This window comes from Dryobates pubescens, chromosome 23 (assembly GCF_014839835.1).
Source record: "Dryobates pubescens isolate bDryPub1 chromosome 23, bDryPub1.pri, whole genome shotgun sequence".
NCBI lineage: Eukaryota > Metazoa > Chordata > Aves > Piciformes > Picidae > Dryobates > Dryobates pubescens.
Window position 1 is genome coordinate 5926206 of NC_071634.1, and position 22649 is coordinate 5948854.

The 22649-nt window shown below is 46.3% G+C and overlaps 1 protein-coding gene across 2 annotated transcripts in view; it reads right to left on the reverse strand.

Annotated features, from left to right (window-relative positions):
* Positions 1–652: 652 nt before the first annotated feature.
* Positions 653–22649, reverse strand: part of AFAP1 (actin filament associated protein 1) — a 97658-nt gene continuing 75661 nt past the window's right edge. Inside the window, exons 10-18 of one of the 2 annotated variants that reach the window (XM_054172250.1) lie at positions 21605–21816; positions 19972–20117; positions 14820–14937; positions 12737–12994; positions 10905–11022; positions 9290–9454; positions 8163–8353; positions 7298–7459; positions 653–1275 (exon numbers count right to left, since the gene is read on the reverse strand). In XM_054172250.1, coding sequence (XP_054028225.1) covers positions 1249–1275; positions 7298–7459; positions 8163–8353; positions 9290–9454; positions 10905–11022; positions 12737–12994; positions 14820–14937; positions 19972–20117; positions 21605–21816 — 1397 coding nt within the window. In that variant the 3' untranslated portion in view covers positions 653–1248. The remainder of the gene's footprint in view (positions 1276–7297; positions 7460–8162; positions 8354–9289; positions 9455–10904; positions 11023–12736; positions 12995–14819; positions 14938–19971; positions 20118–21604; positions 21817–22649) is intronic. The other variant, XM_054172251.1, reaches the window with a different exon arrangement.

The window sequence follows — 22649 nt, forward strand, 5'->3', positions numbered from 1 at the left end:
CTCAGGAGTGACACAGAGACAAAGAACAGACTTACCTCTATCGTTTTACAGACTAAAATGCAAGATGCCTTTTCCTAGTAAACAGAAATAGACTCCTAAGAAAATCCCCAAATTCTCTGTCAAATTTATATATATATATATATGTATAAAAAAAGAGTCTGGCAATCATCATCATCATCTTTTCAGTCCATCTTCCTCAAAAACATTAGCTGAGGTATGAAAAGATGAAGGAAAACTAAGTACAGCAGTGTTCTCTAACTCAAGTTTACCATATTCTAGCCAAACAGGACAAGACTGCGTGAGCTGTTCTGAGTTGCTGCTATCTGCTGAGGATTGATTGCTGTGAAGGTTTCTTTTTTTTCTTCATCTTCTTTTTTTTTGTCAAAAAAGCAGAGAAAAGAAGCAGTCTCTAAAAATACCAGCTTGCCTTTTTAAAAGGAAAAAAAAAAAACTATTAATCATCAGCAACAAGTTACAGCTCACCAATACGACCTCTGAAAATGGCTGGTGCTCTGCAACAGGAATCAAGAGAAAGGGCTACAAATGCAATTTCCACCCCGCCCCCCCCCCCCCCCCCCCCCCTCCAAGCTTTCTGTCTCTGTGGCAAAAGCCTCTGGCTAAAAAGGCTCCAAACCAAGGCTGACAGCTTGGCTCATCCCAGCTCCCACCCCAGCATACAGAACTGTGGCACTGCCAAGCTCCTGCCTTCCTGGCCAAGCAAGCCGCCCCAGTTCCGTGGAGGCATTTCTGTAGCTTTGCCACGTGAAAGGCCAACAGCAAGGTGTCACATGATGAGCAGGAGCTGCAGCCAGCCCTTAGATGTCATTTCTGAACCTGGAAGGAGATGATTTCTCATGGGTCTTGGTGCACCAGTCTTCAGCGGTGTTAGGCCACCTGAGGTGAGAGAATGAATGTTGCTGGTGTGTGATGTTTCAGCAGAGCAACCTTTCAGCTGTGACTTTATGCTCCTTTTTCATTACTATGGCTGGTTTGGGGTATTTTTTGGTGTTCATCTTCTTGAGCAGTGAAGTCAGAACTAGTTACAGCTAACAAGAAGGGGCACACGTAGCTACACAGCAATAAGTCCAGGGGACAGGCAAGTCGGTGCCAAGCTACCTTTAACATAACAGAATCCTAGAACCTCTTCTCTTGTACCACTGGATACCACCTTTAGATAAGTCTCTTGCAGCCTATGTCTTGGTCCATAGTAGGTAAGGCCTTTATGGAAAGTGAGAGGTTTTGCTATGTTTATGTTCCGTTTTTCATCTCCCATTCCTGGAAAGGGGAAGAAAGAGAAAGATGTGGAACATGCTAGAGAAGTCAGCTTGTTTCACTGCTGTCATCAGATCTGCTGAGCCACAGCCAGCTGAGGTCAGCAACAGTTTTTCCATTAACTCTGCTGGATCCAGCCTGCTGCCCACAAATCAGTTAGGGAATGCTAACAAGTAGGTCCTGATAGTGCCTGTGTGCAGCTTCCACCCCTCCACAACTGCACTCCAGCAGCTTTGCTTTCTTCTGCACTGCAATAAGCTCTGTTGGCTTTCTGTATGGGCTGCTGATGGAGCAAAGCACTCAGCTGCAGGTGAGTAAGGCAGAGTACCATTAGGCACTCCAGCCTGGAAAAGAGCAGTCTGAGAGGGGATCTTTGATACACAGAGGTCATGAGAATGAGGCTGGCCTCTTCTCAGTGGTGCCAAGTGACAGGACAATGGGTACAAACTAGAACCCAGAAGGTTTCACTTGAACTAAAGGAGAAACTTCTTTGCTGTGAGGGTGTCTGACAAGTTAGTTTACATTGCATTTGTTTCCTGTAATCCAAGCTGAGCTATTGCTCAGCAAGTTAAAGAAATCACTTTGCCTGTCTGTGCCTCAGGTTCCCCACCTGTCAGCTGAGGATAATGACAGCTGCAAGCCTCAGCAAAGCACAGAATCTGTGATGCCTTCCTCCATGTCCCAGAGCAAACTCTTTCTATTGGTTCTACTACAAATGTGAAAAGCATGAGATTGCTGCAGCTGAACACCCAGGCAAACCAAACTTGTGGCCACTGAGTGACACCTACAGCATTTCCTAGCAGTCTATATGAGCTGAAGAGGGATGGGCTCAGCTCAGGACATCCACACTTGTACCTACTCTTTGAATCACACCCTTGCAGTGATCAGAAACTAATGAAGGTATGAAGGAGTTGGCCTCTGGCTGAAGTAATCCCCACGGAGCAGCTGCCCAGCTGTTCTTAGCCGGGGACTGGAGGCTACAGATTGCTCTCCCACCCATCTACTCTGCAGGCAGCCTGCTGACTTGGCTCCCACCCTGAATTCCTCAGTTTCACTCTCATTCCAGAACATTTCAGAGTTCTTATGCATGTAAATATCTGTCTCTGCTGCAGGAACAGCATGCATTTGGCTAAACAGCTGCAGGACCATGGCACTTCTTCAACCATAGTAAAGCAACAGTAAAGGTCACAGCTGGTGGCTGTTTCAGCAATGTAAGGAAAAAGGAATAGAATAGAACAGAATAGAATAGACCAGACCAGACCAGGTTGGAAGAGACCTTTGAGATCATCGCATCCAACCTATCATCCAACACTACCTAATCAACTAAACCATGGCACCAAGCACCCTTATCAATCAAGCCTCCTCCTAAACACCTCCAGTGATGGTGACTCCACCACTTCCCCGGGCAGTACATTCCAATGGCCAATCACTCACTCTGTGTAGAATTGCTTCCTAACCTCCAGCCTAAATCTCCCCTGGTGCAGCCTGAGACTGTGTCCTCTTGTTCTGGTGCTGGTTGCCTGGGAGAAGAGACCAACCCCCACCAGGCTACAACCTCCCTTCAGGGAGTTCTAAAGAGCAAGAAGGTCTCCCCTGAGCCTCCTCTTCTCCAGGCTAAGCAACCCCAGCTCCCTCAGCCTCTCCTCACAGGGCTGTGCTCCAGACCCCTCCCCAGCTTTGTTGCCCTTCTCTGGACACCTTCCAGCAGCTCAACATCTTTCCTAAACTGAGGAGCCCAGAACTGGACACAGGACTCAAGGTGTGGCCTAACCAGCGCTGAGTACAGGGCAGAATGACTTCCCTGCTCCTGCTGGCCACACTGTTCCTGATGCAGGCCAGGATGCCATTGGCTTCCTGGTCACCTGGGCACACTGCAGGCTCATGTTCAACCTACTATCAACCAGTACCCCCAGGTCCCTCTCTGCCTGGCTGCTCTCCAGCCCCTCTGACCCCAGCCTGTAGCACTGCATGCGGCTGCTGTGGCCAATGTGCCGGCACTTGGATGTGTTCAATCTTGGGGTTAAAGCAGGTAGACAATAATTCTATGGTGTTTTTTATAACCTTGTGAGGCTTTTTTGTTCCCTTAATTTAGATGGTGCTTTTATTAAAAGAAAATGTAAATATTCAGCTTTGCACAGCAGATTAAGCTACACCTAAACTTAAACCACAGTACTGGGAGAAGCCAGACTGCTTTTAAAAGGCTGTCAAATGTACATTCCCTGTCTATATGCTACCAGAGCTCTAAAGGAAGTCTTTGGGTAAGCAGCTGGGAGGATAATTTTTCATATGTTAAGTAAGCCTTGAAGGCAGTAGCTTTCTTTTGCAGGTGCAGAAGGAAGTTTCCCCTTGTTTTTCTTTCTCCAGCAGGTTCACACCAATGTTTAAGTCAACGCTGACAGCGTGATAGGGAGCTGGCAGAGCTCTTTTTCCTCTCCAGTCCCAGAACATAAGCAAAATGTAAGCTGTTGACATTCACCAGTTCACCAGTTTGGAAAACAAAGCAGAAATAATCATTGCAGTCTCCCTGCTGCACAACTTGGGTTAAGAAATCCATTTGAAATGTGCTGTGTTTCAGTTGTTCTGGTGCAGCAAGGGCACTTGGACCACTTCTCCATAGCAATGCCAATGCAGAATATTGGTTTCCACATTTTAATACAGTTTCCATTTCCAGTTGAGGAGAGATTAACAGAATCACAACTAAAATGCTTTCTGCCTTGTCAAAAATGTGTGATTGCTTTCTAAAATAATCAAAACCATGTGTTACACAGATATAGACTAGACTAGACTAGAATAGAATTAACCAGGTTGGAAAAGTCCTTCAAGATTGTCAAGTCCAACCTATCACCCAACACCATCTAATCAACTAAACCATGGCACCAAGTGCCTCATCCAGTCTCTTCCTAAATACCTCCAGTGATGGTGACTCCACCACCACCCTGGGCAGCACATCCCAATGGCCAATCTCTCTTTCTGTGAAGAATTTCTTCCTACCATCCAGCCTAAACCTCCCCTGGTGCAGCCTGAGACTGTGTGCTCTTGTTCTGGTGCTGGTTGCCTGGGAAAAGAGACCAACCCCCACCTGGCTACAACCTCCCTTCAGGGAGTTGGAGAGGGCAAGAAGGTCTCCCCTGAGCCTCCTCTTCTCCAGGCTAAGCAACCCCAGCTCCCTCAGCCTCTCCTCACAGGGCTGTGCTCCAGACCCCTCCCCAGATTTGTTACCCTTCTCTGGACACCTTCCAGCAACTCAACATCTTTCCTAAACTGAGGGGCCCAGGACTGGACACAGGACTCAAGGTGTTGTGTAACCAGTGCTGAGTACAGATGCAGAATGACCTCCCTGCTCCTGCTGGCCACACTGTTCCTGATGAAGGCCAGGATGCCATTGGCCTTTTTGGCTACCTGGGCACACTGCTGGTTCATGTTCAACCTACTATCAACCAGTACCCCCAGGTCCCTTTCTGCCTGGCTGCTCTCCAGCCACTCTGTGGCCAGATCCTCGTGTTTCACTCTCTCTCTTTCCTTCTCCCATTATCCCAGCATGGTGGAGGGTGGAAGGTACCTCTGGAGATCATCCAGTCCAACTCCCCTGCTAAAGCAGCTTGCCCAGGATCACAATGGCCAGGTGGGTTTGGAATCTCACCAGAGGGGGATTCTACAACCTCTCTGGGCAGCCTGCTCCAGCAGCCTCCAATTAAAGAGGGTTCTCCTTAAGTTGAAGTGAAACCTCTTGATTTGTACCTGCTGCCCCTTTGTCCTGTCACTGGACACCAGTGAGAAGAGCCTAGCTCCACCCTCATGACCAACACCCTTAGACAGTTCTATTCTCATGTCAGTGCAGCTGAGGGGAGAGATTTTTGGAGAAGCATCTCCCAGACCTGCAGTCTCCGATGCCTGGCCTCCCCTCCAACTGCATTCAAATACAAACTGGGGGCAAAAAACACTTCTTTACACTTGGAAAGCTTAGAGAACTCCCTCACCCCTGGGAGGTTTGCCAGTTGCTGAGGATGCAAGCACAGGCACAGACATGAAATCTGTTTTGCTCCCATGTTGAAATCTGTTTCACTGCACTGACATCCATGCCTGGAGAGCCTAGGTCTGCTCTGGGGTACTCATGTGTGATGCCCTTTGCTTAGTCACACCTGCAGGGCTGGGGGCTCCCTTGTAACTGCAGAAAGCCAAGAGAATGGAAAGCCAAAGAGTCCCCCCTCTGAAAGCAGGCTGTGCTGCAGATGCATGCCTGCTGGCAGGCTTTGGCTGCAGCTTCTTCCCGAGTACAGCTTGGGCTGCAGTATCCAATTCAGCAAAATTTCACTCAATATTTAGTGCAGGAGGTTTTAGAGAAGGGGGTGGGGCGGGAAGAAAGAAAGCTGTTCAAGCTGAATTGGATACTTGGGAGTTGTTTTTCCCAGGATGGGAAATCTGCTGAGTAGCTCCACATCCTCTTGGATTAGCCTAATCTTAGAGTCAAGATTCCCCTGTGAAAGAGCCTGACCAAGCTCGTGCCATCCACAACACAGCAGGGGCTTTCCTCTATGGTATGGGCTGAGCATCCAAAACCTGCTACAGCTGGAAGGGATTCTTGACACCAAAGATGTTTAGGTTGTTACAGGGCTGTGGTTTCTCCAGCTGTAAAGATTAAACAGCTGGCTTTAATGTGCCTGTCCTAGCACAAATCCACACTCCTTTCTGCAAGGGCTCTGTTAGACCACAGTCCCTGAGTAATGGTGTGCTAACAGGGAGAGCCTGCAGTTAAGAGATGGTATCTTTATGAGACAAATTAGGCTGTAATTGGAATACAAAGATAAGCTTTAGAGCACAGGAATCCCTGCTTGGGTCTGAAACACATTCACAGAATCACTTAGGTTGGAAAAGACCTCCACTGGATTACTGAGTCCAACCATTAACCCTACAAGCAACAAACTTCCAAGTTAGACAGAACTGAAACCTATTCTGCTGAATTGAATTCTTCTTAGTTGAATGTCATGAATCAAGCTAACTGGCAGAAAAAGAGGCTGATGTCCATGGACAGCAGAAATGCTGGTAGATGAAGGGTGAGAAAGCTCCCACGTAAGGTAGAGCGCAGAACGTAATTCATGTCCTGGGCAATGGGTAGGGGCTAAAGGGGCTGGAATGGAGGAAATGAAGAGATGAGGATGTGCCAGAAAACCAAATCAGCTGTTGGGATGAAGATTTTTTTCTGTATCTCCTGTATTTAGGTGCCAGGTGCTCAGACACTGCACATGTTCTTGCCCCAGCTGGCAAAGATCAGAGCCAGCCTGGTGGTGGTTTGGAACACTCACTGCAACACTTCTCTACTACACAGATTTAGTGTAGGGCTGTCTATACTACAGACCACTTACCTGGCTAATTCAATCTAGAAAGGAACAGAGGAAAACATGGAATGAGAGAGCAGAGTCATAGAATCATAGAATCACTAAGGTTGGAAAAGACCTCAAGGATCATCAAGTCCAATCTGTCACCCAACACCTCATGACTATTAAACAATGGCACCAAGTGCCACATCCAATCCCCTCTTGAACACCTCCAGGGATGGTGACTCCACCACCTCCCTGGGCAGCATATTCCAATGGCCAACAACTCTCTCTGGGGAAGAACTTTCTCCTCACCTCGAACCTAAACTTCCCCTGGTGCAACTTCAGACTGTGTCCTCTTGTTCTGGTGCTGGTTGCCTGGGAGAAGAGACCAACCACCCCCCGGCTACAACCTCTCTTCAGGTAGTTGTAGACAGCAATGAGGTCTCCCCTGAGCCTCCTGTCCCCCAGACTACTCAACAATACTTCTGCAAGAGGTTCCCCAAGCTCAGCATTATTCATGTGGTAACACAAACAATTCAGACATGCCACATTCTCTTCTTAAGGCTACATTTCACCACCTAAGCAGCAGGAACCAATCTGCCTCTCTCCTCTCCTCTTCTGTCTCTGTCTCTCCACAAGCAAATAGGATTTTTTTTTTTTCTAAGTAAGAAAAAGGACAGGAAAGGAAAAGAAGATGAAAGCCTTCTCACCTTTGCTTTCCGAAGGACATGGCCTCGACAAGGAGACGTGTTCGATGAGGGAGGTCGCTTCAGCGCTGCGGCACTGTTCACAGGCACAGAGCACTCAGTGTCACTGGTGTCACAGCTGGAGATGGGAGAGTTTTCCAGGGTTCGGTGCTTGAAGATGGGAGACTAATGAAGAGAGAAAAGCCTACACTGAGTTTCCTCCAAACAGTCCCACAGGCAGCATTTTCTGTCTAGACCTAGGACTGCAGATCTATGTTTGAAAGACATGGTTATTCATAACAATGGGGAAGAAACAAAACCCGAGGGTAGAACGCAAGAAAACAAAGCAAAGTGTGTGTTCTGGGGTGAAAATGGAAGTTTGGGATGAAAAATGAAAGGTTGTTTTCTCTGATTAAACAACATTGAGTCCTCTGATGCATCCCTCTCTAACCCTTCTGCTGGCTGCTTCTGACACAGATCTACAAAGCCAGGACAGGCCTGCCAAGCTCCATCGTGAAAGTGAGATGCTGCCCTAGCAAAGGCTGGCAGTGACTGATAGTACACTGATACAAGCAGGTCTCCATCACTGCATGATGACTTGGTGCATTTAAACCTCCCTAGGAAGGAGCAATGGCTATGTTCATGCACTGGAACAACCACTGAGCTGTCAGCTTTGCACATTATCCTGCCTGTGGCTCCCATGCCTGCCTGCCCCCCACTGCAGCACACCTGATGCAGGTGGAGAATGCAGATGCCACAGACATCCAGTTCTTACTGCCTGGCCTCAATAAACCTTTCCAAACCCTCTCAGTTCCCACTCATTTTACTGGAGTTGAGAAGGGAGAGCACTCCCTGCTCATGGTACTGGAATGTGCATGTCTTTGCATACCTGTGGGCTTGATGTTCCTGACCTGGGTTCAATAGCCAAGCCAAGTGTGATGCCACCAGCCAAGGCTTTCTTAAGGCTCTCCTTCACCTCGGTCAGCTCCAGCTCCAGGTTCACACGTTCAGCCTCCTTCTGCTTACACTCCTCTTCCAACTTCTTTAACTTGTCTTCAAGAATCACTTGAGTCTTTCTGCCTGTCACCCACAGCAATGCCATTATTTCAATAAGGAGAAACAGAAACTTTTTGGGTTTGAAATAAAGCACTAAGTCTCCAAAGATCAGTGCCATCACACAAATGTGATGTACTTTGCCAAACCCCATCTTCTTGCCATGTAAAAAGCTTAGCAACAGAAACCAAATGCTTGCTTTCAGGTGCCTTCCACAGGTTTTTAGTCTAGGTTCAAATCAGTGTTTGTTTTGCTGTTTTTCCCATGACAGTCACAATACAATGACTGCCATGTTCTGCTTGTTCTGCTTGCCCCATCAGGGTCATTTCCTAGGTGTATATAAATATATATAAAATCTATACTATGCTATATAGACATCATGGAGGGTGGATAACATCAAAAGATGCTGAGTTGCTGGAACGTGTCCAGAGAAGGGCAACATAGCTGGGGAGGGGTTTGGAGCACAGCCCTCTGAGGAGAGGCTGAGGGAATTGGGGTTGCTTAGCCTGGAGAAGAGGAGGCTCAGAGGAGACCTTATTGCTGTCTACAACTCCCTGAAGGGAGGTTATAGCCAGGTGGGGGTTGGTCTCTTCTTCCAAGCAAGCAGCAGCAGGACAAGAGGACACAGTCTCAAGCTGCACCAGGGGAGGTTTAGGCTGGATGTTAGGAAGAAGCCCTTCACAGAAGGAGTGATTGGCCATTGGAATGGGCTGCCCAGGGAGGTGGTGGAGTCACCATCTCTGGAGGTGTTTAGGAAGAGACTGGATGGGGTGCTTGATGCCATGGGTTAGTTGATTAGATGGTGTTGGGTGGTAGGTTGGACTCGATGATCTCAAAGGTCTTTTCCAACCTGGTTCATTCTATTCTATTCTAAAACCAAACCTCATGCTTCAGCACAGCACACAAAGCTGTTCTGCTGCTTTGGCCTTGCCAGGGCATACAGCACAAAACAGCAGCTCATACCAGCATTGACTTCAATGGCAGCACGCAGATCTTTCCTCTCCTTGCGCAGCTGGGCCAGCCTGTTCCGGAGGGCTTCCTTCCTCTTCAGCAGCTCCTCCTCTTTGCTTTGTAGCCTCTTGGCATCTGCCTCCACACGGTTCTTGCCATACTTGTACTGCTCTGCATCTGCATGGATTGGTTTGTAGTGAGGGATGGTTAAAGCTAACAGTAAAATGAAACTATTCCCTGAGATTGAGCATCACAGGAAGCACGCCATGGGCTGAGGAACCAGTCTGCTACCCCTTTTCCACTGTTTTTTCTTTTCTCAAGGTCCATGATTCCTGCTGAGTTCTGTAGCACAGGTAACAGAATTGATAGGAGATAGGTAGCTTGTGCTCTAATTCATACAGGAAAGATGAGAAACAACAGTGGTCTTGCCTTTCTGTGCAGCTCAGAGGCAGGAAAAGAGGCTCCTCTTCAGCTCTGAACCCTTGATTTTTAATTGGAAGGGGTCAGAAGAAAAACTGCCTGCTTGCCCTTTTGCCCAGCTTCCATTCCTACTTCAAGTGCCTAAAGCACCCATATTTTCCCACCTGACATAAGAGAATACAAAGATGTGCTCCCTTCTTTGATACTTGAGAGCTTTCTCCTTTTACCTTCCCATAGAAATGCTTTCATTTCATGGCTCAGATCTATCTGTGCTCTAATTTATATCACAGCTCCCCTACACCTCTGCCCTAGTTGTAGACTCAGAGAAAATAGGTCAGCTAGCAGATCACTTTGTCTGTCTGCATCTCTGACACAAACTCAAGGATGCTAAACCATTGCTGAAAATCATTGTCAAACCAGCTTTAGCTGGCCTTCAGTAACCCAGATGCCTTTACTCCCACAGCTATCTATTCCAGTGCCTATTTACTGGCATGCTTGGAAAATGTCTACTTTTATCCTGAAGTCTAACACAAATTTCTCCATTCAATCCATGACTTCTTAAACACTTAGCATGGGATCAAACCCCACATTTATTCTTTCTCTAGAAGGAGCTATGCTTTTCAATCCATTATTTTAAAATATTATTACAGCTCTTTTTTGTCTTTTCATCTTTACTCAAAGCAATCCCTGTGAGAGGTTTCCTACAGGCAATTCAACTGCCCAGAAAACCCCAGTTTCTGAAGTGTCACTCACCAATTGTAGTCTCCTCTCTCTGAGGAAGCTTTTGACCCGTGTGGGTTGTCTTCATTATTTTATCCTACCTTTTCCACCAGCAATAGGAGTAAGTTCAGTTCTGAGCTACATAACTTTGTCCTGTCTGTCTCAGCTCCTTACCCTTCTCTTCCAACAGGAACACAGAATTACTGTCTCACCTAAATGAAGAATCATTACCCATTTCCCCCCCCCTGCTTCTCTAATAACTAAGAGCCACAGGTCCCCATTTCACATCCACATGACAAGCTGTATCTCGTGACACGGCTGGAGAACTGATCAGCCACCAAAGCACACAATTCAAAGTCTTGGTGGGCATCTCCTGCTCAGCCTGTCAGCCACAGAAGAATCTCAGTGGTTATCTTGTTTGCTAAGATAGCTGTTTTGGGTATCCTCATGACTCTGCTCCCCAGTGAGGCAGCAGTGGGATACTTACTGGATGCTGTGCGCTTCACGCATGACACTGACTCTGATTTCTTCGGCTGGCTATTTAAAGAAGTTCTCCCTTTTCCAGTGATCCCATTAGCAGTCACAGGGGGCTTCTTGCCTTTGAACTGTTAGGAAACAAAAGTACACATCAACTCCAGCTATTCCTGTGCTGCTGGCATTACAGTCACCCTTTCATCAAGGGCAAAGCTTGACACAGAGCTGCCTGCTCAGAGACTTAATAGAGCACATTGATTGAGCTGGAGACGGCGCTTCCTCCAGAGATGTCTCTGAGAGCTGCCTGCTCAGCAGGAGCCACATCAGCACCCACAGGAAAACAAGAGCAGGAACTCCTCATCTCTGGTGGCATCACTGTCTCCAGGTTATTTAAAACTCTAGCATTGACTGAATTAGGAAAGTCCTTTTGAGGCAGATTGAATTGAACAGGCATTGAGTAGTTTTACACAATCGAGGCTCCTGAAGCACAGGTTTGGCAGTGCAGAAAACCCTTCAAAGATTTGCCACATAAAAAGTCAGCATTTTTTTATTGACTATGACCCTGCCAGCCTTGCAGTCCATTGATTTTTTTTTTTTCTTGTAAGCAATATATTACACATTTTGAAATGCTAGGATTTGCCATATCAATTTCCTCCCATACAACCTCCAGCTAGTATTTAAAAGTTTTACTTACTTTAAAAAACCCCAAACAACACCTTTCAAAATGGCCAAAGCAGCAGGTTACCAGAAACAGCACATTTCATGTCCATGGGCTTTCCATGTAGAGGGCTCCCCTGCAATAATCTGAACCCTGGGAAGAGCAACACTGTCCTGATTTACCACAGCCCTCCAAGCATCCAAAAGGACTTTTAAGGACTGAACTGGGAGTGGAACAAACAGCCTGCTGCTGCTGTAGCCAAGGGTCAGGGCAATTTATTGCTGGGGTCCACCTCCAATTCTGCAACATCACTGAATTCTAATATTCCAGTATGAAGTTTTTGTAAGGGTTAAGTGATGTAACACACACTAAGACAGGTACCTTATGCAAGAGAAATACTCATCTGACTGTTCCATGTCACATTAGATTGAAATCCACCCATCTCTGTGATATATTCATAGGCTTATGCCAGTGACCAGCTTTCAGAGACTGGCTGCAGGCTCTGGAGAGGGTCCTTGGCATGGCTGTGAACAAGGCTTGCTCTGACCCCTGCCAGGGTCTGCCTATCTGCTACCATGCCTGAGCACACATGGATTTCATCTGCTCTACAGATTCTCATTTCACCTGAGGTCCAGAGGCCTGAGGCCACCCTCAGAAAGTAGCAGAGACATAAACTTAGCTGTTTTCTTTTTCCAGGGGAAGAAAATAACAGGCAGTAATTGTAATACGGCACATACACACTAGATACATAACTTATGAGCTAATTGTATATTCACCATACATGAGACCTTAATATACACAATATATGGATTATTACAATTCTAGACAAGTAAATTTGTTGGCCAGGTCATATTTCACTTTTTGTTTTCTCAAGTCATCAGTGCCTGAGGATACAGAAGGCAGCTAGAAATGCACTCAGGTAAGGTCTGCAAGGTCGCCTCTATTCTTTTGTTGTTACTCACAATGTGTAAACGGTCAAGAACCAGTGGGGAAAGCCTTTCCCAGGTGCCAATACTTCTGTTCTACAACAGAACTTGGCAAACCTGCAGTGGGCTCATGCCTTAAGCTTCAAGCACTGAAGTGCAGGCACTAAAGACTGCAAAAGCCAAATGTCCTTAAGGTAACAATCAGACAAGCAGAGCGGCCAAGAAATCAAAAGCTTGGTTATGTATTAAACAGTACAGTACCTGCGAGCCAGATCCCCTCCCCACAGCAGAGGTATTAGTGACAGACTGAGCAGAAGACAGACTGGATGAGACAGGATGTTTGTAATGGTTAGAGGAGAGTTTGTCAGCGGATAACCTATTGGGCTTGCTGGCGGCGGGCGGGTAGCGCGCAAAGATTTTGGGAGACGGCAAGTTATCGTACAGGCCTGCATTATCATAGAGCATGTCTTCTCCAGTGCTCCTGCTACGAGGGCAAGGAAAGCCATCTTCTGGTTCCCACTGCAACACACACACTTTGGCAGTTAGTACACAGTACACCATGCAGAGCCTCCGACGTGAAATTCAACCAGTGGCACTCTGAGCGTTAGTGAGCCCTGGGTGCGCAGCAAGACAGAGTCACACAGAATGGCCTAGAGTGAAAACAGATCCTTTAAGACCCAATCATTAACCTCACACTGACAAGTCCTTGCCTAAACCATATCCCTAAGCACTACATCTATATGACTCAAACACTTCCAGGCATTGGGACTCCAGCATTACCCTGGGCAAGCTGTGCCAGTGCCTGATAACCCCTTCAGTAAAGAATTTCTTCTAATATCCAACCTAAACCTCCCCCGGTGCACCTTGAGACCACTTCCTCTTGTCCTGTCACTTGAACAGCTTGACCCACACTTCTCTACAACCTCCTTTCAGGTAGTTGTAGGGAGCTTGAGTACAACTATTCAGAGTAAAGCTATTCAGAGTAAAGCTATTCAGAGACAGGGAGGGAGGACCCTGTAGAAAGGAGGCATTTCATGGCTCACAGCCCCAGTTCTGCCTGTTTTCCATGGCATGAGCAAGCTGGTGCTACGGAATCACCCTTGCTGTTCACAGCCTGCACCTTCACTTGCCAGCTCTAGCACAGGCAGGCTGTATTAACAGGGAGATACTCACAAGCTACACAGATCAATCTGTGGGATTACATCTGGTACATGAGTTGTTAAAAGTAATATGGCCTAACAGTTAGCAGATGCCAAGAGGGTTTTCCCTTTTTCTTTCTTCAGGCTCTCTGTCTTCCCAGTGGATACCAGCTGCTGGAATGCTAGCATTACATTTTACTTGCTGGAGAATTGTTCTTCTGAGCTAACCAGATAAAACAGCTACAGGCAATTCCTTTTTGTTTTTTTTCCCCTTTTCAGAAAGATGGAAAGCTCAACAACACTCCAGTGATTCATTCAATTAATCTTAAACCAACCTGATTGCCAAATATCCGTCCTTAATCCGTCCTGGCTGTGGCAGTACACTACTCACACAAAGGCATAAGCACATCCAAGAACTACACAGAGAGACTCCTCGCCACACATGTGGTCGAGTGTTAGTCCCAAGAGGACCTTTCTATCATCTTTCTGGTATTACTAAGACACTTTGAAATGGAATTTCTCTTGAGATCAGCCTTAGCAGGGGCCTTTATGAAGCAGGTCAAATTAAAGAGCTGACATAGGCTTTAGCTCCCTTGTAAATCTTCCTGAGGACCACATACAGCTATGGGCTAATATCCACTTGTGTTAAACCCTATCAGACATCTGCCTACTACCAGCTCTGCAATGTATGAAGATGGAAATGACCACTGTGGCTCTCCTCTGGCACAAGCAGTACTTGCTGTCATGAGCAATGCAGTCCCAGGCACTGAGAAGTGCTTGGATTTTGGTTTGGGCTTGTTTTTTTTCCCCCCCAGACACCAAAAAGTACTTGGTGTGACCGAGTGCTCAACTTTGCCATGTCTGGCGTGAGCTAACAAACACCCCCACAAGTGAGGATTGTGTTCAAGGTCTTGGCAACAAATCATCGACAGGGAGCTGCTTTCTAAATGCAGGTTGGCTGGCTCACGTGCAGCCTAATGTAATCAATCTGCTCCACACCCCTCAGCCTCTGTAGGTGTGAGAGAAGTTTGCAGCCCACAATGAAAAAGAAATGTAAAAACAGGGCTGGGGGGCAGCAGGGTTTGGAAACTGCCCAGTGGGGCTTTGCAGATAATACCATTTACAGCTGTCTGTGCATTCACCACATGCAAACCATTCGTGCTGCGCACAATGCAGTCCCAGAATCATAGAATCCTAGTCCTTACCGCTCCATTGATGCAGGGCACATCATCATAGTGCAGCGCCACTCCGCTGGGGCAGGCGTAGCCGTTGGCACTGCCGCCCCGGTACGGGCTGGTGGACAGGCCTCGCCGGTTCATGAAGCTGGGCAAAGCAAAGGAACATCGTTAAAAAACCCGAACCCAAGCCCAGCTGATGATTCAGTGGTGTGTCTTCCCACCCCTAACATTCTGTGATTCTGTGACACATTCAAAACCCACCTGGATGGCTTCCTGTGGGAAGTGATCCTGCGCTGGCAGGAGGGTTGGACTAGATGACCTTTCGAGGTCCCTTCCCACCCCTAACAGTCTGTGATTCTGTGATTGATTATGGAGCCTGGGAAGCACATTGAGGGTAGTGAGACACAGCAGCTTGCCCAGGGAAGTTTTGGATGCCTCCCCCCTGGAGGTGTTCAAGGCCAAGTTGGATGAGGCTTTGAGCAACCTGGGCTAGTGGGAAGTGTCTCTGCCCATGGCAGGGGGATTGGAACTGGATGATCTTTAAGATGCCTTCCAACCCTAAACCACTCTATGAATCTGTAAATCTTTTCTCACTTTCTGCAGAGCAGTTTTCCTTCTGTTGGTACACACACGTTGCTGGCAGCAGCCAAGTCTACAACACATGTTCCTAAGCCAGGAGGGCAACAGCTGTAACTGCTCACTGGCACGTTTACATGGGAACCTGCTGAGCTGCATTATGAACCAGCTTGCCAGGGGGCAACAGCAGCTCCCCTGCTGTCTGCATTGGGGAGAAGCAGGTGTTCTGGGTGCATGCATGCCTGGAGGGGTGCAAACATAGGAACTGTGAGAAACAAGAATCAAATACAGCCAAAATACAAACACAAACAAAAGTGGAACGCTGATGAACTCTAACTTGTCATATCTATCAAAATTTGCTGAGTAATTTCTTCCTCCAAATCTGGGAATTTTTCTTTTCCTTATCAGGACCCCCTGGCTGGGTAGAGTGTGCACAATGGCATCAGGCTGTCTGGGTTAACTGTGCATGCAGAGGCACTACAGAATCACTCTTGCTCTGTTTCACACAGTGGATCACAGGTGATGTGGTAAATGGGGGGGCATCAGGATCTGCTTGCTCAGCACTGTCCTGATGCTGAGCTGTGTAGGACCTCGTGTGGGCCACTGCCACACCAGCAATAAGATGCAAAAGCCAAGAACTGAGTGGTGGAGAAGCTGCTCTCCACACCTTAGGAGGATGCTGATGGCTGTAAGAGATCTCCACCCATGTGCTGTTTGCTGTGATGGATGCTTTGTTTTGCTTGCTTCTTCCAAAGCCCTCAAGTTTCATATAGTGGGCAATAAGAAACAGATATTTAGGGATGTTGCTGATGGGACACCATCCCTGGAGGTGTTCAAGAGGGGATTGGACATGGCACTTGAAGCCATGGTTTAGTTAGTCAGGAGGTGTTGGGTGACAGGTTGGACTTGATGATCTCTGAGGTCTTTTCCAACCTTATTGATTCTATGATTCTCTGACAGTGATCTGAGTCCTCTGCAAATTTCTAAAGGGGTTTTACTGGAATTCTTCAGAAGATGTGTAGGACATCACAGACTACAGCAGACTTGCAAAGGCCTAACAATGCAGACAATGAGAGGAGCCTGCCCAGCAGTAGTAATGACCCCAAGGGTGAGTTTTGCTGTGTAGCAACTGCCGAAATCGAATGAGGCACAGAGCGAGATCACAAGTAATTCCTACAGCTCCAGGTGTAGGTGATTGGGAAAACAAAGCTTTCCATCCCCAACAATGGAACTATTCAGGCTCTGTGCTGATATTCATAAAATATGATAAAGCCCTACCAAAGCAAAGAGGGTCTTCTGTAGTACTGGCTGGAGCTCAAGAATGCTGTGGTTTTAACAGTTGCTTTCTTTTGGCTTTGGAATAACACGGAACCCACTGAATTTCTCACTCAGAGGGAGACAGACCTCATCCAACTGTGGCTCACCTGAACCATGGGAGACCCAGGCTCACAGGAGGGACAAACCTACCCAGTTTGGTGTGAACTTTTCAGAGCAGTGTGGGGGTGGAATAATCGTTAGACAGAAGCTTCAACCAATCAACCAACAAAAAGCCCAAGATAAATTCCATTATAAAAAAGGCTTTAACTTTATCTTATCTCATACTTTATCAGACATTATTAAAGGGCTGCATCTGTTTACTGTTCCTTTTAATGAAGAGCATTACTGAAGCGTTTCTGGTTAGTCTGAAAGGCTGCATTTGGAGTCATTATTGTATTTCTCTCTTTTGAAGTCCCTTCAGTAAGAGGGATGCATAATAACCATGTCTGAAAACTGGTATATCCATTAAAGAGACCTGATGCACCTGCACCTGTAGTAACTATTCCCACCACCAAAGGAAGCTAAGATTTATCCAAGTATCCACAAACACTTCATCAGCATTATTTCCCTAAGCCTCATTAATCCTGTTTACAGATGCATTCATGTAAGCTAATTGTTTTCTGAAATTGCTGGAGGGGAATCGACATGGAACAAACCTGCCAGGAAGCCCTTTTTTGTCTTCAGCCTTCCCTAGATACCTAATCTTTTAGATAAAGAAAACTGATGGAGCCATTAGTGAAGACTCAATTGTCCTGCAAAGCACCAGGCTCAGGAAACAAAGAACCAATAATCCTGAAGTGACTTCAGTGATAACTGCAGTGAACGTGGAGCAGCGATACTCCTGCTATAAAGGGCAACAAGAGCAGCATTTAAGCACTGAAGATCATAGTTTCTCCTCACTCTCTAGAAGCAGTTGAAAATCAGCAGGCTGCTACCCTAGCTGCTTATCAACAAGCTCTTTCAGCCTTTTAAAGACATCCAATGAATTTTAACTAATTCTTAATAGGGGACTTCTGCTATTTGGAAGTTGTTTGACATTCCTTTCTAACATGTGGTTTAGTTGCATATGTTTTTTCACTTGGCTCCAATTAATATCACATTTGTTCAGAAAAGGAAAGCCATGCAGGATTCAGGGGGAAAAGGTTTCCATTTTATTTCTGCTTTAAATGTGGTTATTGCAAGATGCTGACTAAAGCAAAAACACATGTCAACACAGGATAAACTTTTTGAGCCCTATTAACTTCAAAACAAATATTAACATAAGGCTAAGCTCAGTGCATTTTGATTCTACCAAAGTTATCCGAGTTTCACAAAAGTGGGCTTGTGGCAACACTGAGTCACTCTGACTTCTATCAGAAGTCATTCAAAGCAGATCCTGAAGGAAGCTGCACATTCTTAGAATCATAGAATCAAGAAGGTTGGAAAAGACCTGAGAGATCATCAAGTCCAACCTGTCGCCACAGACCTCATGACTACTAAACCATGGCACCAAGAGCCACGTCCAATCACTTCTTGAACACCTCCAGGGATGGCGACTCCACCACCTCCCTGGGCAGCACATTCCAAAGGCCAACAACTCTCTCTGGGAAGAACTTTCTCCTCACCTTGAGCCTAAACCTCCCCTAGTGCAGCTTGAGACTGTGTCCTCTTATTCTGGTGCTGGTTGCCTGGGAGACGAGATCAACCCCTTCCTGGCTACAATCTCCCTTCAGGTAGTTGTAGACAGCAAGAAGGTCTCCCCTGAGCCTCACCTTCTGCAGGCTAAACAACCCCAGCTCCCTCAGCCTCTCCTCATAGGGCTTGTGCCCAAGGCCTCTCCCCAGCCTCCTTGCCCTTCTCTGGACACATTCAAGAGTATTCCTCCTCCTTAACCTCGTCTTGACACCCTGCTAACAGCAGGAGACTCTTCTCTTGGAAAACTGAAGTTTTTGCTTTTGGGGTATTTTTTTCATTTTCAGTTTGTTTCAAGTTCTGATGGGGAGGTGAGGTGTTACTCTCAAATGTATTCAGCCACACAGAAACTCCAAACTTGGGTGGGGAGTCTAATTTTGCAGCAAGATGAGGGATGACGCTTTTGCCAGCTGTCTTCTCATGCCACCTACTTTCTAGCCACGGGCAATGTTGGCAGCAGGGCATCCCACCTGTCCCTTCACTCCTAAACAATCTCATCTAGCCAAGGAAAAATGACAGACTTTTCCCCACCCAGGACTGCTTCAATGCCTAAAGTGATGTGACCCTGTAAATCACTGTCTATGCCAAGTGTGCCTTGCTTTTCTCAGCACAGGATCAGTAAAGGGGAATTCACAGCACTGATTTGCAATTTAAACAGTTTCCTTGCTGTGCCCTAGACACCTTCCCAATTTCCACCTCTGAAATTAAAACCCTGGAGTTAATTGGACTGCTGTGAGCTTGATGAAGTTTTTAATTAATCATAAAGACATTGAGTACTTGGGCTTATTTAGGGTGGAAAAGAAGAGCAGACTAAGAAAGGCTCTTGTAAATGCATATAAATAGCTAAAGGTGGAGATCACGAGGATGGAGCTGAGCTCTTCTCAGCAGTGCCCAGTGACAGGACAAGGTGCAATGAGTACAAACTAGAACACAGGAAGTTTCACTTGAACTTAAGGAGAAACCTCTTTAGTTTGAGGGTGCTGGAGCCCTGGAGCAGGCTGCTCAGAGAGATTGTGGAATCTCCCTCTCTAGAGAGATTCCAAACCCACCTGGACACAATCTTGTGCAACCTGCTGTGGGTGACCCTGCTTTAGCAGAGGAGGTTGAACTAGATGACCTTCAGAGGTCCCTTTTAACTCCAACTGTTCTATGGGGAGGAAACACTGAGATCAAGACTTAAATTTGCTATATGTTGTTGGTGTACAGTTTGCATTAGCTAGTACATGCTGTAGATATTGTCTGTGTGCACCCTAAATACAGCCAGCAGATAAACATGAACTACACAACTGCATATTTCAGCACATTTGCCCTCTTCCAGGGATAGTTCTAAGTCTTCAGGATTAAAATCTAGCACTTCACACAGAGACTTACTGAAAAAACTAAGTTAAAACCTGACTCAAGTTGGATAGTGCCTGCATCTTGTACAGAGCTTAGCAGGATGCCAAGAGGATAATCATAAAGGTGTCTAAGATGCTGCAATGCTGACACACTTGAGGAGTTCAGTATCTGGCAGAGAAGGAGGTAGATTTTGATATGCTGCTTTGGCACAAAAGTTAAGACAGTGATATCAGCTCTCAGAGAATGGGGAAGAGAGGGGCAGCTTGCTCTCTCTCACCAGAAGGTCTGCTTGGCAGCCTGGATGACACTTGCTGTCATTTCCACATCAATGTAGTCGTAGTGCAGAGCTCCGGGGTCTGTGGAAGACCCTGTTTCTGCCAGCAGAATGCCTATCCACCTGCCCATGTCTTCAGAGGAGGATGCCTGCAAGGAGAGAGCAAGAACAGAGGTCAGGTCTTCACTCTTCCACCGAGCTGAGCATTGTTGGAAAATGTTGCATTCCTCCTGCCTGACAAATTGCTGCCACATTTTATGAGAGGCTCTGGCTTCAATCTGATGAACTCCTGAAAAACCAGGATTAAATCTGCTGTGCTAGATGGAGTCCACTTTAAGCAGGCTATGTGCTCATCACTTATGATGTAATACAAAGTGGGCAGTCTCCAAAACAAAAGAACTAAAATTAACCACCTAGGGCTAGTGGATTTAGATTTAAGCCATGCTTATTTTAGTCCTCAGAAAACTGAAAGCTGTATCAGAATCATTTTCCCGTGCTAGGCTGGGGGATTGGAGTTAGCATGAGGAGAAAATTCAGTGCAGCAGGGGTTGGGAATAAAAGAGCAGAAGAGATTTTGATGTTGCTTTTTGAAAAACTCCATGGCATTTGTCTAGCTGATGGCATTAATTTTCCTAATGGCACAAGGACAAACATCAATACTATTAAAGTAATTTTCATTGTTTTCCTATTTTGCTTCCAGTTACCAATTGCAAAGTTAAACAGTTACAAACTAAATAATAATGGAAAACTGGAGCAGGGAAGGAAACCGTGTGGTTTCTTCTCAGTTTTAAGTATTTCATTGCCATTCACTGTTCCCTGAGCTGCTCTCTAGTTTTCCAGCTTCTATGAACTGCTCACATACACCAGGCCTTGTTGCAAGGATGGGAGACGGATGTGACCTGCAGTTGGAAGTCCACAGTGGTCACAGTGATCACCCTACTACTGAAAGCAACAAGTTGCCTCCTCCTCCTATCTTCGTTACACTTGGCTTTTCATTTCAGCTTTCAGAATATGGTGAATAAAGCCCCTCAAAAAACTCTCAACCCACCTGACAGAGATGAAGGTGTGACCTTGATAGTGCCAGGAGAGTGTCAGTGAGTACATGATGATTATTCATTAATTGAGTCAAAAACCATGCCCCCCCCCAAGCCTGCTGGCAAACTGTTTTCTTTCTGCAGCATTACCTCACTGCAGATACAGACTGAGCAAAAGGAGTCCACATCAGTATCAGACAAATGAGAGCTAAGAGCTCTAGAGGTCCCATCAACAGTGACCCATGATTTAATTATTGCTGTTATTAAGTTATTTACCCAAAGTAATTATATCCCTCATGTAAAAGTGTGCCTAGAGAAGGAGCAGAGATATTTAAGTAGCAGGTCAAGGGAAGGTCAGCACAGAGAAAAGCATCTCACCGAGAGGCTTTCTGAACTGATTTGAATCTCAGTTCTCTCTTTGCCTGCAGCTCTTAACAGTTATTTTTTGCCTCTTACCATACTTATTAAGCAGCTCTGCAATAATATTATTCCAAAGATGATGATTGTTTTTTTTTTTCTGACTGCCCAGGTTGTATGGAAGTGCTGCTCTAATTTAGCTTGTGGGTGTCCCTACAAATCAGAGCCATTAGCGAGCACCGCACCTCGAGCACAGCGACCTCCTGCCCGTTCCGGAGCAGGCGGAAGGTCAGGGGATGCTTTGAATCCAGTCCCAGGATGACTTCACAGCCACGGAGAGGGATAGAAACAATGTGTGTCTTCAGATCCGTCCTGTCCTTGTGGAAAATGAGTTTATTATCTTTCACTCTGCACCAGCGCTCACGCCAGCGGTTGTTGGAGAGCACGTTGAGATATCCTGCAATAAAACGCAACGTGAGACACTGCACTCCTGATTTCTTTTGAAAAGACAGAAGGAGGGGGAAAAACCCCAAAAAACAAGAAACTTGCTTTTCAATGTAATGCTAGACCAACTTTTTCCTCTTAAAACAGAAAAGTCCAGATGGATTTTAGAGAGGCAAGTAAATGATCGTGCCCCGCTCCTCCCGATGAAAACCTCTGCTGTGCCAAGCAGCCTAGGAAAAAAAACCAAGCAAAGAAGCGATCCTGCTCACGTGTAAATGGCTGCTGTGAGTCAGGCACTGCACAGCTGGATGAGCAGGAACACAGCCACCCCCAAGGCTTCAGTAAGAATGGGAAAAGGACAGTGATAAAAAGGAACAAGCTGATGGGCTCACATACAAGATTCACCTTGCCCATTTGCAACGGCTTTGATCACTGTGGCTGTTGCCTGCTAGGATAAAAATCTTCTGGGAAAGTGACAGCTGACAGAATTAGGTGATGAGCTACAGAACCCACAGAATCACCAAGGTTGGAAGAGACCTCAAAGATCATCAAGTCTAACCTGTCACCACAGACCTCATGACTAAACTGTGGCACCAAGTGCCACGTCCAATCCCCTCTTGAACACCTTCTACCTTCTGTAGCATCCAAAACCAGTGGTTTAGGGACCTACTAAGCACTAATGTTACATGTTCTGATTCCATTTGAAAAGCAGGGTGCATCTTTGGTGTGCAGCCCTTTTAAAGTGGAATTTAAAGGGGTGCTACCAACGCCAAGGAAAATAAAACTCATGCTGGCTTAAAATTCAGAAAGTAAATGCATATGAAACTTAGCCAGACTATCAGACAA